Source organism: Notothenia coriiceps, unplaced genomic scaffold (genome assembly GCF_000735185.1).
Source record: "Notothenia coriiceps isolate Sejong01 unplaced genomic scaffold, NC01 NC01_scaffold00019353, whole genome shotgun sequence".
NCBI lineage: Eukaryota > Metazoa > Chordata > Actinopteri > Perciformes > Nototheniidae > Notothenia > Notothenia coriiceps.
In genome coordinates this window covers 100,843-117,822 of record NW_011352054.1, presented here as the reverse complement: position 1 = coordinate 117,822, position 16,980 = coordinate 100,843, and the positions used below count along the sequence as shown (strand labels likewise).

Genomic DNA, 16,980 nt, shown 5'->3' with positions numbered 1-16,980 from the left:
CTCACTAAAAAATCCATTAGAAAGCTGCAGCTGATTCAGAACGCTGCTGCTCGAGTCCTCACTAACACTAAGAAAGTGGATCACATCACTCCTGTTCGGAAGTCTTTACACTGGCTTCCTGTGTGTCAAAGAATAGATTTCAAAATACTGCTGCTGGTTTATAAAGCACTGAATGGTTTAGGCCCAAAATACATTTCTGACCTCCTGCTAAATTATGAACCATCCAGATCTCTCAGGTCTTCAGGGACGGGTCAGCTTTCTGTCCCCAGAGTCAGAACTAAGCATGGTAAAGCAGTGTTCAGTTATTATGCTCCAAATATCTGGAACAAACTCCCAGAAACCTGCAGGTCCACTGCAACTCTTACTACTTTTAAATCCAGGCTGAAGACTTTTCTTTTTGTCTCTGCTTTTAATTGAACTATTCATATCTTAGACTGCACTGTAACTTTTATCCATGTATTTTTTCTTTTAAACTGTTTCTTTTATTAACTTTTATTTTTAATGACTGATTTTAAATGCTATTTTCTTAATGTCTTTCATTTTTTGTAAAGCACTTTGAATTGCCTAGTGTTGAAAAGTGCTATATAAATAAACTTGCCTTGCCTTCCAGATTACTAACGTCCACATACATTTTTCATTGTACAGCTGAGTACCCGCTAAAACAAGCAATTTTATTTTATTACTTTTTATGGGTCGTAACAACATGTTGGCTTATCGTTGTTAGATTTTGGCAAACGTTAGATTTCATATTTAAAGGCATTGATTTCCCAGTAATGTCTATGTAGTTGAAATAAGCGGTTGAATAAGGTTGGATGAATATGGCTAGCTGCTACATCTGGAGCTAAGTGAATCCTATGGACCTCAAAATAATGATTCAATAATAAAAGTGGCAAAGATTTACCGAGACAATATCTTACAGAGCCATAATACATCAAACCTGATCTGATGTTAGAATTCCACCAGAGCCTCTGGCGGGATACTGTGGGATACCTTGCAAGGCGGCTGAAGATAGAAAACACATGGTGAGAGTTGTTTGTCTCAGCTCTTTCAACCATGGTGGCAGGTTTGCACATGTTAGTCCATTAACTGAAAATGGTGTACCTCTCAATAATGCTTACAAGTTTCCAAAGCCCAGTTAAGATATTTTTGAATAATTTCTTTGATTCCAGGAAACCATTAGGTCTTGATATTTCATTGTGGCTTTTGGCTTGAAATGTCTATCATTGCCTATTGCGAGGAACTGTTTTGAATATTTCTCCTTCTGTGTTTAAGATTTATACCACCATTGTAGGATCTGGGTTTTAATAGCTTTGCAAAGCATAAAGAGTGGAAGAAGGGGAAAGTAGTCGGACAAACCTTCATTGCTGATTTTTGGCAAACCTTTCAATAGCAGTGACAACAGCAGTCATGTTTAACAACCTGTTGAATCTTAGTACAGTGTTTCCCCTCTCTATACCTTTTGGTAACCCTCAAAGCAAACAGCATTAGGCTTATCTTGAATTTTCAATAGTATTTTGCATGTAATAATAACAGTAGATTATGATTTCCCCTCTGGCTAAGGCTTGGTTATGCACTACAAGGAGGGGAAAGTAAGCTCAATATTAGTCATTTTGATTCATTGTGATTTTATTGGTCTCCCTTTGTTATCATGAAGAAAAAGGATGAACTTAATGAACTGCTTTTAATCTACTTTACTCATGCAACTGACCTGCTCAGACCTGTCATTAAATAATACTGCTGATTTATACTGGAAAAAGACCAGGCATATTTAAGCCTGCACGTTTCCATATCTTGATTATAGGTGGCAAGTGGGCAATATTTTCTATCAAAATGAACCCTTGCCTTATTTGATTTATGCTCTAAAGGACGGCAGCCCAGTTCTGTTTTTTTGGATACTGAGGTTTGCTTGGAAATAAAGTGAAGCCTTTAAATAGCAGTGCAAAGTACTGCTTTCCACTGCATAATAAGGAGTAAGTCTCCTTTTGGAAACACAACATCCTTATTAGAGAACAGCTGAGCAAATGGAGTAATCGCTCTGTTTCCTGCTTTGCTAACTTACGACCCGGCTGGTTCATTCTCTTACACACAAGAACGTAACATGATCCACGTACAACAATCAAGAACAAAACTTTATTGTATAAGTACAAAAGCATTTCCCCTTAACCTACATACAATCTACCAAGGTGCTCACAGTCCAGTTTAGCACCCAAACATCCACAATCATAAGGAAGAAAGATGTCAATAGGTAAAAACTTCATAAGAATGTAGTGGTAGTACTTTAAAAAAACACAGTCATTTGTTAATACATATATGATATTTCTCAAGCATGAAATTATAAGCTAAAATGATTCTTGTGATTACATTTAAGTCATACAAAGGTTAATGTTTTCTAGCTGACATATCACAATATTTCTAAGCTTGTTTAACAATTCCTGGTTAGGGCTTTTACAGGGTAAAAAGAGTGTTTATAAAAAGAAAGCCGCTTTAATATGGCTGATTTTAGATAGCTATGGTACAGTGAAGAATTTCGTGGGAAGGATTTACGACTATCATATGTAAGCTTTAAGCAAAAACGTTGACTTTAACGAATAACATGAACATGGAGTCATTTCACTAGCTTTTATTTCAAAGTTTAAAAAATGTTATTTCCCAATTTCCTGACAACTTCCATGAATTCAAATGTTAACATTGAAAGGTTCTGGACCAAAAAATGTATGTCTTATTACACGTTGTCAAATATTATTTAAAAAAAATAGGTATAACGCATACAATACTGTTAAAACTGGAGAGCTATAGACGTTAAGATCCAAATGTTCATCCCCTAAAAGAATTAATGTAATTCTGTGTTTATGAAGTCATGTTTCTCTCACTCGCACACAATCGTTCTTTACAATATAATACAATACATTTATCATGAAAAAATAATGTCCCTTTTCCCCAAACACAGCTTATTTGGGAAATATCTAAACAGCTGTGAAGATTGTTTGTAAAAAAACATTTGTGGATGGAAGGAACATTTCTGGGCTGTTGGTATTTACAGAAAGCGCATATTTTGTTGTGTAGCTCTCTCACACGCTCACAGATGTTCTTTGCTAGTGTTATTTGTTTTTTCATTGGAGTTGACATTGGTGAGTGAGACCTCCTCCTCTGACCTTTTCTGGTCACGATATTCTCCCTCCGTATGAAAGCCGACCATCACCTGGTAGATTATCACACCAACAATGGTGCCAATGAAAGGGGCGAAAACAGGTACAAGGAACCAGCCTTTTCTAACCCTACGGAGAGACAAAAAAAAAAAAAAAGAAGTTAATTATACAAGAAAATCCCTCTGTCCTGAAATAATAAGGTCAATAGATAGTGAGCACTTTAAGAGTGTCACAAGTTCACATAAACACAATTATTAAAAATCTTTGAACTTACGTGAAAACCTCACTGCCCCACCCAGCCATAGCGGTGAAAAGACGTGGTCCAAGATCTCTGGCAGGATTTACAGCATAGCCAGAGTTAAAGCCCATGGACAATCCAATGACCAGAACCACAAATCCCACAGTGAAGGCCTCCAGCCCCTGGGGGATGGGGTTGTTGTGTGGATCCACAATTGCCAGAATGCAAACAATCAGTGCTGCTGTGCCGATTATCTATGTAGCGGAGGGGAACATGTAAGAGGAAATTGTGAGTTGGACACCTGAGTTGTGTAACATATATGTGTCAAGTTTGAATTCAGTTTATGAGAGCTGTTTTCACATTTTAAATGGGTACCTGATCAAAGAAGCCATTGACAAGGGTGAGATGTTTTCCAGGGTATGTAGCAAAAATGCCAGCGGTGGCTCTAGGCCCAGTCACATTAAAACTTCCAGGAATGTCCCACAGGGCATCTAAAAGTAGACAAACAAAAAAAGAAAAGCATAAAACATTTTATATTTGGACCGTTGTTCAAATGTTGTATATTTCACATCTGTTTATATACTGTAAATGGTCGTAACAAGATTTATTTTTTAAATGTCGCTCCATCTTTAAAGCCATCTCTTACCGTAGTACATGCCGAATATGATAGCTGCGCCGAAGTAAGCACCGATTGTCTGAAAGAGGAAGTACATGGGGAACTTTCTCCAGGGCTCTCTTCCGAGCAGGCACATGGCAAAGGTCACTGCTGGATTTAAATGGCCCCCTGCAAATGTACAGTGTGACAGTAGGTCAGTGCATTTTATAAACCAAACCTAAAGGCAACCTCATTACCTAATTATAGAAAAGAAATGCAGACTCCCAGAACTGTCTGAAAAGGGTTACATTTTTACATTATTCTGATTAGGGAGTTAATCTCATGCAGCAAAAATAATACCAATTGAGTCATGTTCTTTAATATCAATCATAATATTTAATTATATGTACCTGATATCTGGCCAGAGACCAGAATGCCTAGCATGGCAGCAAAGCCGAAGGCAAAGTTGACTGTGAGGAACATGCCATGGGAACCACCGCTCAACACCAGCTGGGCCACGGCACCACAGCCGAACATCTGAAGAGAGAATAAAAAAACAGGTTTATGCTTGGCTCCAAAAACGTCTTGTGCACATAATAGCTTAAGTAGTTTTCTTTGTTGGGACAAGTAATCGGATGATGTTATGGGTACTGTGTGTGATATTGAGGTGTTATTTGAAAGAAATACAAAGGCCTTTTGAATGTCTAGTGCCCATTTTGCACACAAACCATGACCTAGTCTCAGACTTGTATAAAGAAAAAACATGAATACTGTACATTTAGTGCTTTTTCTGGGAAGCGGAAAACACAGGTCGGTTTCTACTTGAGGGATGGGGGAAAAGAGGAAAACATATGTTTAAGGGAGACGGGACTAGTTCTGTCAAATGAAGAAGGATTTAAGAACATGTTGCCTTTAGATGGCCAAACAGGTGCCATACTGTTTATTCTGCACACTGTGTGATTATGTGTGTGTGTGTGTGTGTGTGTGTGTGTGTGTGTGTGTGTGTGTGTGTGTGTGTGTGTGTGTGTGTGTGTGTGTGTGTGTGTGTGTGTGCTCATGTGTTTAGCAAGAGTACTATGTGTGGTCCATGTCTAGGCTTCTGCTCTGTAAGCCCCCTGATGAGGATGCTTTTCAGTCAGACCGCAGGACTCAAATGTTGAGGTAAGCTTGAGGGGAACCACACTCAGAAGGACTGGCGCCTGAGGGCAGTTCATCCTCACTGGGCTCAGTCTAAACTCTTTTCCAACCCTTATCCAGTCAGATATTACTGGAAAATTACTTCATAAATATTAGAATGTGCTTGGCTTACTTTTTTTGGAGCGTGGGGGAAAGGCTTCCAGATGTTTTGCCATGATATGCTTGTGTGATGTGACAATAAAAATAAAAATACTGAATTACTTTTTTCTTAATGTCAGAGGCATCGGATTACAAAGATGGTCCATTAGCTAGTAAGAGCCAATTTACTTAATTGGATCACATTCCTCTAGAAAGGTCTGAAGTAAGTCTCTGAATCTGTGAGCCAACCATATTAAGTGCTCATTTGCCAATGTGTGTTCCCTCTGTTGAATTATTCCAACAACTTGCTGTGTTGCTGCTATAATGCTGTAGTTAGTTAACAGCACCCCACCATCTCCTCAGCCAACATTCAATTGGCTGCTTTAGCTTGCACGCTTCCATGCAGCTACTCCCAGCTTTTAGCACAGCTGGGGAGCTTATAAAAGAAAACCCCACAGTAGCCAGTCTACTAAAACACATATTTGGAAATTGTTTAGGAGCTGAAGGCAAGACAAAAAGAAATTGCTGGCCTGGAACCAATTTCTAAAACAGTACCTGTGTGATGATGAAGAGCCTTAAACCCCCCCTACGGCTACTCAAGGCACGGACATTGGTTTGAAGTGCACGTTGTGAAAGTGCATTGAGGGGGTTAACAAAACAGTCACAGTAAGATAACCAAAGACAATAACTGCCTATAGGTGACCTTCAAGGACATACTTCCAAAGCCCCTTTATAGTGACCTATACCGGACTAGACAAACCACTATGCTGACATCAGCCTGTAGGCACACAATGTCTTCAGCGTGACCTGAGTTCAGAAACATCCTGTTTAATGCTCCGAACATGTTGCTAGGAGATAGGGAAACATGTCAAGAATGCCAAATCAATGCGATCAAAGAGTTGAACACACCTACTGTACACACACCCTCACACACGTCACCTATCCTAGTAGCTGATTTCTAAATAAGCAGTTTGACTTGTTGAGTTTGTCCCTAGTAAAACAAATATTTTTGACACACTGATATTTGGAGAGAGAACTTTTATATAAAAGTGAGAGAGAGAATATCTCTGATGGGAATTATGTCAGTCACGCCTGTGATGTGCTGCCTTTTGTTCTGCCATGACTCTCCCAGTGCTGCCATCCACATGTGTCACCATTAAATTACTCTGCCACACCTTTCTGTCACATAACATGCTAAATGTGTGACTAACAACAATAAGTAAATATGTTCAGTCCTTAACTCTTATAAAGTAAGAAGTTGACCTGTGCACATCTGTGTTTACAATGTATTCATTTATATATTATATTGTGCTAATTGAAATTCGGTCTAAGGTGTAATGGAGGGAAATATGAGATATCTTTTAAATAAATTGTAAGATTCACTTGGATTGTGTTTCAGAATCAAATGTTTTCATTAAATTAAAAGTACCACGCTTCTATGCCTTTAGAAATGGCTTTGTTTATCCCTGAAAATGAGTCACTAAACTCACCACAGCCACACTTTTCAAGAGCCTTTAGGTTGCCCACTAAGCTGGAGTATTTAAAGTATTTCAATTAAATGACACGTTTCTACCAACACAGGGTTAGTAGAAACCATTTTATTGAAGAGCAGCCTTTGTTATCAGTGTAGATAACCTTGCCTATGGATCTCTTTTACTTAATTAACAAAGCAAGTGTCTGTTTATGCTACAGTGCAACAATGTTCATATGATCCTTTCAAACGAAAACAGCTTTTATATATTAATATGGCTTAAACAACACTTAAACAATTACTGATGTTTGAAAGTGCAGTTTGCAAACTTATTGCCTTTGATACTGACTTATTATTTAGCCTTGACATTATCATGCACTTTGACAACACACAAAAACCAAATTAAATAATATTAGGATGTCATGAGGTCTTGGCTCCGGGATCAAAGCTTCCAAGCAATTATAGGTGTCATCTTAAAACCTCCTTTGTCTACAAAGCATCAAGTCCTGAACAACCTGTTACTTACCTGTTTGTTATGAACTCAGTAAACTCAATTTATACTCAGTTTGAAGTCTATCAATGGTTTATAAATGTCATGTTTATTTTGCAATCATTCAAACACGATACAATAAGAATGCTGTCATATGAAGGGTTATTGATCATATTGCAACATCGGAAGAAAGTAAGTAAGTGCCATGCAAACACACACACACACACACACACACACACACACACACACACACACACACACACACACACACACACACACACACACACATACACACTCTCTCTCTCTCTCTCTCTCACACACAGACACACACACTCTATCTCACACACATACACACTCCCTCTCTCTCTCACACACACACACACACACACACACACACACACACACACACACACACACACACACACACACACACACACACACACACACACACACACACACACATACCACAAGGATGAGGGTTCCAAGACATTCGGCCAGGGCCTGACGCAGCAGCAGGTTTCGGATCTGAAAGAACCGGGATAGTTTGTCCAAATACATCTTTTGTCTGCCCATGTTTTCTTTCTGGAGGCTGATAGGACTTTGAGAAGCGAGATGGATGTAGCTCTGAGTGACTGTGAAGCTGGGAGGACTGGGCTCCTCTTATATAAGCAAGACAGGCTTGGTTAGGGGCCCCACCCTCTGCCCCACACCTCCCTTTATGTCACAGGGTGATTCAGATTGAGAGGTATTCTCACTGGTACACTTTCTCACACACACGCGCAAGCACGCAAGCAAGCAAGCAAGCAAGCACAGCAAGCAAGCACGCACGCACGCACGCACGCACGCACGCACACACACACACACTTTTCAAAACCATAGCTTCCCCAAGTGTAATCTGGTTATCAGCAGCTACAAAAATATATTATTTGTGATGAGTCTTCTTTCTCAATCTAAATTAGATTTTTTAAAAGGTCCCTTTATAATAAGTGGTATGTGTACAGTATAGTGTATATATTTGATTTTGATGACATGCAATTAAGTTTACTTTGAATGTTATTTTGCACATTTAACAAATATATTTGCCACCCCCAACATTTAGCATTAGATACTTAGTGCTCGAAATCTGCTAACTCATTCAACTTTTCTATTATCTACTTTTTGTAGATTTGAGGTCAGTTCCTAAAACTAGTCTCTGATTATGCAATTGAGTAATATAGACAAACATAAGGAGAACCGCCTGAACTGCAAAATCCTCTTAACAGTAAATGGAGCCTTTATCAACCTTAATCCAACAATCTGCCTTTTACATTTTTTTTTTCTTAATAACATAATTATTAGTCTAACTTTAACCCAAATTCCAGTCTTAAAATACCCCCTTTGAAATATGATAGATGCTCCTAATTTCACATAATTATGAATATATGTTGGTCTTCATAAGAGTAGAAACAAAACACATACAGTAATGCTTATATTGTTTGCCCGGTTCATTCCCACCCGCTCACATAAATCTTTATCTTTTCCCTTTTTGTCCCTCACCTAATTTTCTCTGTCCTGTTCTTTTATCCCCGTGTGAAACCTCATCACTACATTTTATACCTTCTTTGTCTGCTTTCAAAAGAGGTGTGAGAACATTTGCAGTTTTTAAATCCCACAGATAAGCTACCCCTTTTCCACCATAGCGGTTCCAGGGCCAGATCTAGGCCAGTGCTCGATAGCGAACCAGTTTTTCCTGTTTCCACTGCAGCGAGTCCGGCTCTCGGCCCTTAAACCTGGTTTGCATTTGGAACCAAAAAACTGCTGGGCAAGAACCAATACCTATTCTGTAGTGGTGGTGGAATACATTATACACTTGCATTACCTTAACATTAAACCTCTGTGCATATCTATATTTATACACGTGCCAAGAGAGCTTTATTTAGTTTAGTTTTCAATTACAGAATATCCCTGCTACTCAGGGCCGCCCCTGGCCAACTTGGTGCCCCAAGTGACATCGCGGGGTACGCGGAAAATTGCGTGGAGAACTGCACACAGCAGCTGAGGCCCTCTGGGCGGGGCCCCCTGCGCAAGGCGGAGCCCCATGCAGCCTGCATGATTGGCCTGTAGGGAGGGGCGGCCCTGCTGCTACCTATGAAAACTGAAGTAAGTGAAGATAATTTGATTATCTGTGGGAATAATCCACTTCACAGGCATGCAGAATGTTTTTTAATGAGAGCATGGGCATACCATAGTTCATACACTTAAGGCCATAGTACGCGACATATTTCATAATTTAAGGACCCTGAGGCATTCTGAGTCAGTCTTAACACAAGCGTCAAACCTACATGCGGAATGAATGTTGCGCAACCTTTCACAAAAAACTGTTTCAATGTAGTCTTAATTGAGAAGGGAGGGGCTGAAGGAGATGACTGGTTCATCAAAAATGTTATTCCCATCTGTGTCATGCAGGGATGTTAACTCGAATTTCGGTATAATAAATGTATGCAATCCAAATCGACGACAGTAATACATTTGATAATTTAACAAGAATTACATTCAACTTTGTGATGCGTTAGGGTTTCTCAGCTTGACAGGGGTTATCACTGCATACCCATGAACATTGATAAGTAGTTATAGGAAATAAGCATTATTTTTGTATGAAACTTTTCAGTTATACTGCATTATCCCATTATCCTGTGGTGCATATATGTGGTCAAGTCCTAAATTCCTCTGGTATCGGCTCAAACATTTGAATATACCAGTAATTATCTTGTAAAAAATGTTACCTGGCCAGGGTTGCCATCTTCTACAAAGATAGATTGAGGAGTGTGCTTTTATTTATTCTACTTTGCCTTCTGATTCAGTTAACCTATGCAGGCCTCCAGAAGAAAATGGCCAGAGGAGCTGCATTTTTGGGCCATATGGTTTTGAATCACTTTTCCTGGAATGGTTTGGCTCACAGGCAGGACAGTAAATCGGAAAGGGAAAAGAATGGTGGTACCCACAAACATAAGGGAAAGCTATTGAACCAACATGAATTTCTATGCATTTTCGGAAATAGCAACTCAGTTTTCTTTTTTGATAAAGTTCCTTTTTTACAAGACTGAGGTCCTTAGGAAATTGCACTGATCATTGTTGTTTCTGTTTGTGAGTGATGTCCTTATGTCTACCAGATGTGTTTGTCTTCAGCAGGAGTGCCAGTTTGCCAGTTGTTTTCCATCATAGGCTGGAAGACAGCTTGAGCACAGACAGGTGAAGATAGATTTATATTTCTCAGCCAGATTGAACATGGGGCGGGAGCATACTGCCTTGCGGGCAAAGATTAGGTTAGCAACAAGTACACACTGAAATGAAAGGTCTCAAACACTTCAATGCAGGTCAAAAGTCCTAAAAGTAGCACATGATAATCTCTACTTCATTTTACAGTACAGCAACAAGCCCCATGGCATGAATCCCGACTGTGTGAAAGGGAAATCTGAAGTCATGTCAGGTCATGAAATCTGACATTGGGCATGAGTAATGCCCAAAGTTACTGTCACCAGGTTTCGGGATCCCGTAATGTTACTTATCTTGCATCCTCAAATAATTTTCCCATGATATGTTTTGCAAATGATCAGTGAATCATTCCAGTGAATTTTGGCAAGTTGTGGTTTGCATCCAGACAAAACTTGGACGTGGCAAGTTGATTTAATGATAAGAGTTAACTGGGAAAAGCTAGCATATTATTGATCAAGATTACACAATATGATTTATAACACTCTCCTTTTTTCCTGGAGAAGGAAACACACACAGTCCTGTGTGTGTGGTTAAGTAAGTCGTCACCGGTACATTGCTACTTTCTCTATAATTATGGTAGACTTTAATTGATACAACAGGCTTTGTCTGTCAACAGCTGCAGACATAAAACTCATACACATCCTATGACACAGGTGAATGTGTCATCTTGGCACGCTTGTCATTTTATATGCTGTGCTTTTCACGGCTATATTTTTCACAGTGACGTGACAAACAGACTGTGGATCTATACTGTACCGTTGACCATCGGATAGATCATTATTTCTTTCCTAAATGTATTCATTTAAAGAAAAAGGTTAAGTCATTATTTTCAGTAAGACAATTGCTAATTCAAACCAAATTTAAATTGTAATAAACAAATGTATTAAAGACATAAAGTAAACTAGAAATACCATCTTGCGTTTTGATTTTTCACCAAACCTCTTGCATAGATTTGACTAGATTACATTAAGGACTCTTTTGTTCATAACATAATGTTCATCGATTCCGACAATATTTGGCTACATTTTATAGCCGTGTTAAACACCTCTCTCACCTGCATCTCCGATTTTATTGCCTTTCAGTAACAGGTTATCATGAAATCTTACACTAGCCTTGCAGAGGGAGAGAGGGATTGTCACGCAACAAGCTGTCTGTAAGCAACAAAAAGCCTACCTGCATCCAGGTTATTACAGATTTAAACACACACGTCCATGTACATGACTTACTGTCAAACCAGGGAATAAAAGCAGTTTAACTGAATGTACCCATTATGTTCTGTACGTATATTCGGTCTATTTACACACTGCGAATAACCAGCAAAAACGGTTTTGTTGCATCACTCTTTATCGTCACAGAGGTTGGGAAGGCTGACAACATCTGTTTCATGAACGTTAATTAACAGAAGCGACAAGCACAGACATAAACTGGTTTAGTCTACCTAATAAATATATGAAGTGCTATAATTTAGGGTACATTTATTGGAGCATGGAAATTTCCAGAACAAAATGTGAGAGCTAAAAGTCAGTCACTGTAGTGTCCAATCTGCCAAGCTTTCATCAAATGTCATCTACTGATTAAGAAAGAAGGCAAAGGGATCAAATGTGAATCAAAAAGTGTAGATAAGCATTTATTAGACATGATATTGCATCAACAAAACAATCACCTGGCTCATCTTTAACAGCAAATGTATTAACCTATAATATCGTTAACAAAATGTCCAAGGTGTCTTTATGTTTCCATTGTTTGAAGTTTTCAAGTCAGGCACAAACAAAACAAAGATATTGTAATGCACTGTAATGTACCTGGTGAAAATACTGCGTTTAAAATGACCATTTTTCAGTCCTGGCTTCCACTGATTTGATCAAACCCTTTCCCATGACGCAGAAGTCCTCCAGTATAGCTTCGACGTTAGGAATGGTTTTTGCTTCATCTCCATTCACCTCCACGCTCCGAGCTGATAGCTGTGACGTCTGTGAGAAAGGAAAAAGTAAAACATAGGAGAGAGGTTGATGCTGACGTGTGACAAGAGGAGGATGGAGGCCTAAGGACACATGATGCAACAAAGCAAGCTGTTTTTACTTAGATAAAGCTTGTTATGGATGGAGGACATCTATAGGCTTACCTTAAAGGGTGTTGGCATGAAAGCCTTTGGCTTCCACAAAACTGTGATCACTGTTCCACCATGCGGGTCACAGAAGAAGAGGGCCAGGTCCCCGAAAGCTTCCTGAAATAAATTAGGTAAGATGATGGAGTAGACATTCAGGACACAAGTGTGATATAACATATTTTGTTGCAGTGCTCTAGGCCAAAAGTCAAGGGAAAGTTTTATTCAAAACAGAACTACACGCCAGGACAAGAACAGCAAGGGAAAATCGAATCCTCAGTTAGATATAATCTCAATCTTTATTTATTTATATAGCAAATTTAAAACAATCTTCAGTTGACAAAAGTGCTGTACAGGCAATAACTACAATATTAAATAACACAATGGGAGTACAATAATAAAACAATATTTAAAAACATGATCAAAAGCACAATAACTAGAAACATATAAAAAAAACACATACAAACGTAAAAATGTAATGTTCAACTAGTATTAAACGCCAGTGCGTTTTTAGCTGAGATTTAAAAAGTTTAATAGACTCAGCAGTCCGGATATGTTCCACAGTCTGGGAGCTGCAACACCTCGGGTTTTTTTCCTGCACCGAGGAACCACCAACATATTTTGCTGAGCTGATCGCAAAGCTCTAGCTGGAGCATGGCGGTGCAACAACTCAGACAGGTAATGTGGTGCCAGTCCAAGCAATGATTTAAAAACAACAAGTAAGTACTTGAACTGGATCCTGTAACTGACAGGAAGCCAATGAAGATCTGCCAAAACGGGTGTGATGTTGTCATAACGTCTCTTCCCAGTAAGAAGGCGTGCAGATATAAAGTTTACTTTAACACTTTAACTTCTGCTTGATAAACTGGTCTTGTTATTAACTCTAGGATTGATTGCATGATTCATCATTATTAAGTGTAGACTTTTTCATACACTGCAAAAAAAAAAAGATATGTCTTAGCGTCATAAGTGCCTGTGTCTGCCTGTGTCCTATTTATCACACTATCATTGGAGAAAAAGCAGAAATAAGGAAAGGGAGAGGCCCTATTTGTTCAGATTACTCGACAACAAGCCAAGATCCTGGCCGTTAAACATGCTTAATGGTGCACCAGAGTGTAAGGACAAGTTGAAGGACATGATCATTAACTGCTGAAGAAGTTGTTGACTTTGTTTTTAGGAAATCTATCCGTTTTGTGAACAATGTAAGAACCCTCTTGGTATTTCTCTTCTCTGCATTTCATTTTTAATGTCAGGAAGCTGCTGGATGTCACAAAGAATTGACTTTGTTCCTGGATAGCTTAGCTGCGACTTGCATGCGCAAATCCTGCTGCATAGCTTCCACATCCCGTGTCAAAGAGGCCTCATTACCACCACACATCCTTTTTAACACAAGATCCTCCCCGACAGACAACACTCACTCTGAGCTCTGCCAAGTAGAGGGTCACAGGGTTGTAGTCCACGACAGGCAGGGCCCCTCCAGTCTGGCCCGCACGGCCGGCGATGGTGCCTCTGCTGAAGGTGATAGCGGGGGGGTCCACTGCCTGAACGAGCAGGGGAACCTGCTTGGGGTTCAGCTGAATCAGCACGTCGTAAGCATCCAGCGGAGGGCGCATGACCACCTGCACAATCACAGACGAATGCATCACAAGGCTGAAATATTCTAACCTAATTCATTCCGATAGTAGGATATTTAGGAAGATAATAGTAAATGAGACACTTTAACTGCGTTCTACTCACCCTGACATCTTGTGTCTGGTTGCTGTCCATCAACTGATGTTCCAGTAGTTTAAGACTCTCTGCTGCCACCATCACCACACGCTGTAGCATCTGAAGACACACACAAATTACAACACTATTATGGTTACACTCGGTAGCATTTCATATTCACTGAAGATATTCTGAAAGGTCATATCATGTAATATATAACCCTTCATTTGTGGTTTTACACAATGGGGGAGGCAGTGGACTAGTGCGTTGGTGTTCGGATCAGGGGGTCAAAGGTTCAAACCCCACTGCAGTCAGCATGTCGTTGTGTCCCTGGGCAAGACACTTCACCCTAAATTGCTCGTGTGGGGATTGCCCACAGTATTGAGTATGTAAGTCGGTTTGGATAAAAGCAGTAACATGTAATGTAATGTAACATCAGCAGTGGTATTTTCAATATCCACTTTCACAGGGCACAGAAAATACAAACAGCAATTCCATACACGAAAAAAGACAATAACAACATGAACAACATTATATAGAGCGATTTCCAGCAATTGTTGTATTACGAGGAGCTTCCTACGGTGTTTTGTCAACACGTCTGATGAAAGTACACCCATATGTTTTTTGTATCAGTGCAAAAACGTACTTACTGTACATTTACATCTGGAACCAAACAAGTTAGTCTAAGCTCATGTGCCAGTGTTTCTGACTTGAAGTAAATGCATGTGGGTACAGGGCTAACCTGAATATGGGCTACACACTGGGCACATTGATCCGTGTCTTATATTGGATCTAATCTTTATGGCTCTCGAGTAAATCTATACACCTGCAAAATGGTTGAAGATTCTTGTTTTTGTCATTTTTGACAATATAAAATCAATGCATGAAGTTGTCCAATAAATGTTCTTTATGAAATTCGACGTCACCATTATTCCATTTGCACTATTTTTAGCAAATGTTATGCCTTTATCTCCTTAGGCTTTGGTAAAAGGTATTTAATTAGTTAAAGCAACTTTCTTCCTACTGAAACCCATTTTTTCCAACATTTAAACTAGTCATGACTTTTACAAGAAGAACTTGTACAAAATAGTTTTTGTTTTTTGGTTTACAGTTAACAAGATTAAAACCCCTTATCATTTATCATGGAAATGTTAAATGCAATTTTTAAACCTATAATGATCTTTGTGAAAAGGAACTCAAATGTTGGCCCAATTCCAAACCGCCCCCTACACACTACCCCTACCCCTCCATTCGCGGAGGGTCTGCCACATTAAGTGCTGTTCCAAACCAACGAGTGTGAAGGGGTAGTGGGTTATCAAGCCCTCAAACAGCGAGTCTGCATCGGTCCTGACTTCACCAGAGGCATGTACTACGAATCCAGTTCAACATACCCTGGATATGTTTGAGTTACCCGGCTTACCTAATCCAAAACAAACGCACTCTCGCTAAGCGGTCCTAAGACGCTGGTTATCAACTCGGTAACTCAAGCCAGGGTTTCTCTCTCCGACTGAGTGCGCGTTCACATGAAAGGGGCGGGGTTAGCAACATTTGACCAATCACAAACATGGAGAAGCGTACTGACAGCGCAGCATTCATTTCCTGAATGAAAAGTGAACTATAATATTGGACAAATGAAGAAGTTAAACTTTAAACATCCATGATTTAAACACTTTATCCAGGATAAAAGCAACATAGTTGCACCTGCAAGGTGAACACAGCTGGTAAAAAGAAAGTGTTTGAATGCGTACATTAACAGGTTTATGATATCACTGTGGATCTGACTTTAAATTACATTTGACTCGAGTGTTTCGTCATCTTAAAGGTGGGGTAGGTAATGTTGGAGAAACCAGCTCGAGTGCGCTAGAATTTGAAAACACACAACAGGAAAAAATCTGCCACTTCCTTACAGAGCCACTCCTCCAACACATACGAACGCGCACATGACCAATGAGGGCACGAGATAAGTTTGTGCACAGATGGAAGGCTGGCAGGCAGGTAGGCCATCCAGTTATTTTAGCCGGACAGGCTAAAATGATTGGTCGTGCTTTTTACAGTACCACGGCTTCCACAGATGACATTTTTTTATGGATTTTTTGTCAAAGCACTTAAGATATTCATTGCTATCGGGATGTTAAGAGCATTCCATGGAATATAACAAAAAGTGTATCTCGAGCCGGTTTCTCAAACGTACCTACCCCACGTTTAATGTGTTGCTTAAAATAATACTTCTGCATACAGTATGTGACACTGTAAGTGTTGTACGGCCAGATACCGCTCAAGCAAAGAAAGGAAGTATAGGTGTCACTTCGGGGGGTGCCTACAGAACAGGATACGACACCTGCCGGGTCTACCTGCGAGTTATTTCATGACTTTGAGTGTTAGTTTTCGCATTCAAAGTTTCATCCATTTCGATTCCTATGTAATTTTACTACACTATACTTCTCATTACCTGTTGTAGCTTCAGAACGTGAGGTCACTTGACCATGCTTTTTTACCGCCCCTAAAGTAATTAAAGGTGCCCAAGTCGGGTCAGTCAAATAAAACGGGCCGGCGAAGGACGTTGCCGGCCGTTTTTATTGACTGACACTTGCACTTTAATTTATCTTCTATAGTAGAGGGTATGCATGTCGTGACCTCAGTCTGGACGCCCTACAAGTGTAATAGTAAGTATAGTAGTATTACATAGTATATAAAGGAATAGA

The 16,980-nt window shown here is 39.6% G+C and overlaps 2 protein-coding genes across 2 annotated transcripts in view; both read right to left on the bottom strand.

Annotated features, from left to right (window-relative positions):
- Positions 1 to 2,116: 2,116 nt before the first annotated feature.
- On the bottom strand, positions 2,117 to 7,863 carry aqp3a (aquaporin 3a). The gene is made up of 6 exons (XM_010778657.1): positions 7,681 to 7,863; positions 4,390 to 4,516; positions 4,031 to 4,168; positions 3,760 to 3,875; positions 3,421 to 3,638; positions 2,117 to 3,275 (listed from the first exon to the last, which is right to left on the bottom strand). The coding sequence occupies exons 1-6, from the start codon at positions 7,786 to 7,788 to the stop codon at positions 3,077 to 3,079; spliced, it is 906 nt and encodes a 301-aa protein (XP_010776959.1). The 5' UTR covers positions 7,789 to 7,863; the 3' UTR covers positions 2,117 to 3,076.
- A 4,204-nt stretch (positions 7,864 to 12,067) lies between these two features.
- Positions 12,068 to 16,980, bottom strand: part of nol6 (nucleolar protein 6 (RNA-associated)) — a 31,764-nt gene continuing 26,851 nt past the window's right edge. The window contains exons 23-26 of the mRNA XM_010778661.1: positions 14,309 to 14,398; positions 13,990 to 14,190; positions 12,590 to 12,691; positions 12,068 to 12,437 (exon numbers count right to left, since the gene is read on the bottom strand). Of these exons, the coding sequence (XP_010776963.1) occupies positions 12,288 to 12,437; positions 12,590 to 12,691; positions 13,990 to 14,190; positions 14,309 to 14,398 (543 nt within the window). The 3' untranslated portion in view covers positions 12,068 to 12,287. The remainder of the gene's footprint in view (positions 12,438 to 12,589; positions 12,692 to 13,989; positions 14,191 to 14,308; positions 14,399 to 16,980) is intronic.

Bases quoted from the DNA above. Each gene is read 5' to 3' on its own strand.
- aqp3a (XM_010778657.1), bottom strand. From the start codon at position 7,788: ATGGGCAGACAAAAGATGTATTTGGACAAACTATCCCGGTTCTTTCAG. The intron at 4,517-7,680 runs GTATGTGTGTGT...TTCTCTCTTCAG, and splicing joins TTGGAACCCTCATCCTTGTG to ATGTTCGGCTGTGGTGCCGT. The intron at 3,876-4,030 runs GTAAGAGATGGC...GTCTACTTTTAG, and splicing joins CATATTCGGCATGTACTACG to ATGCCCTGTGGGACATTCCT.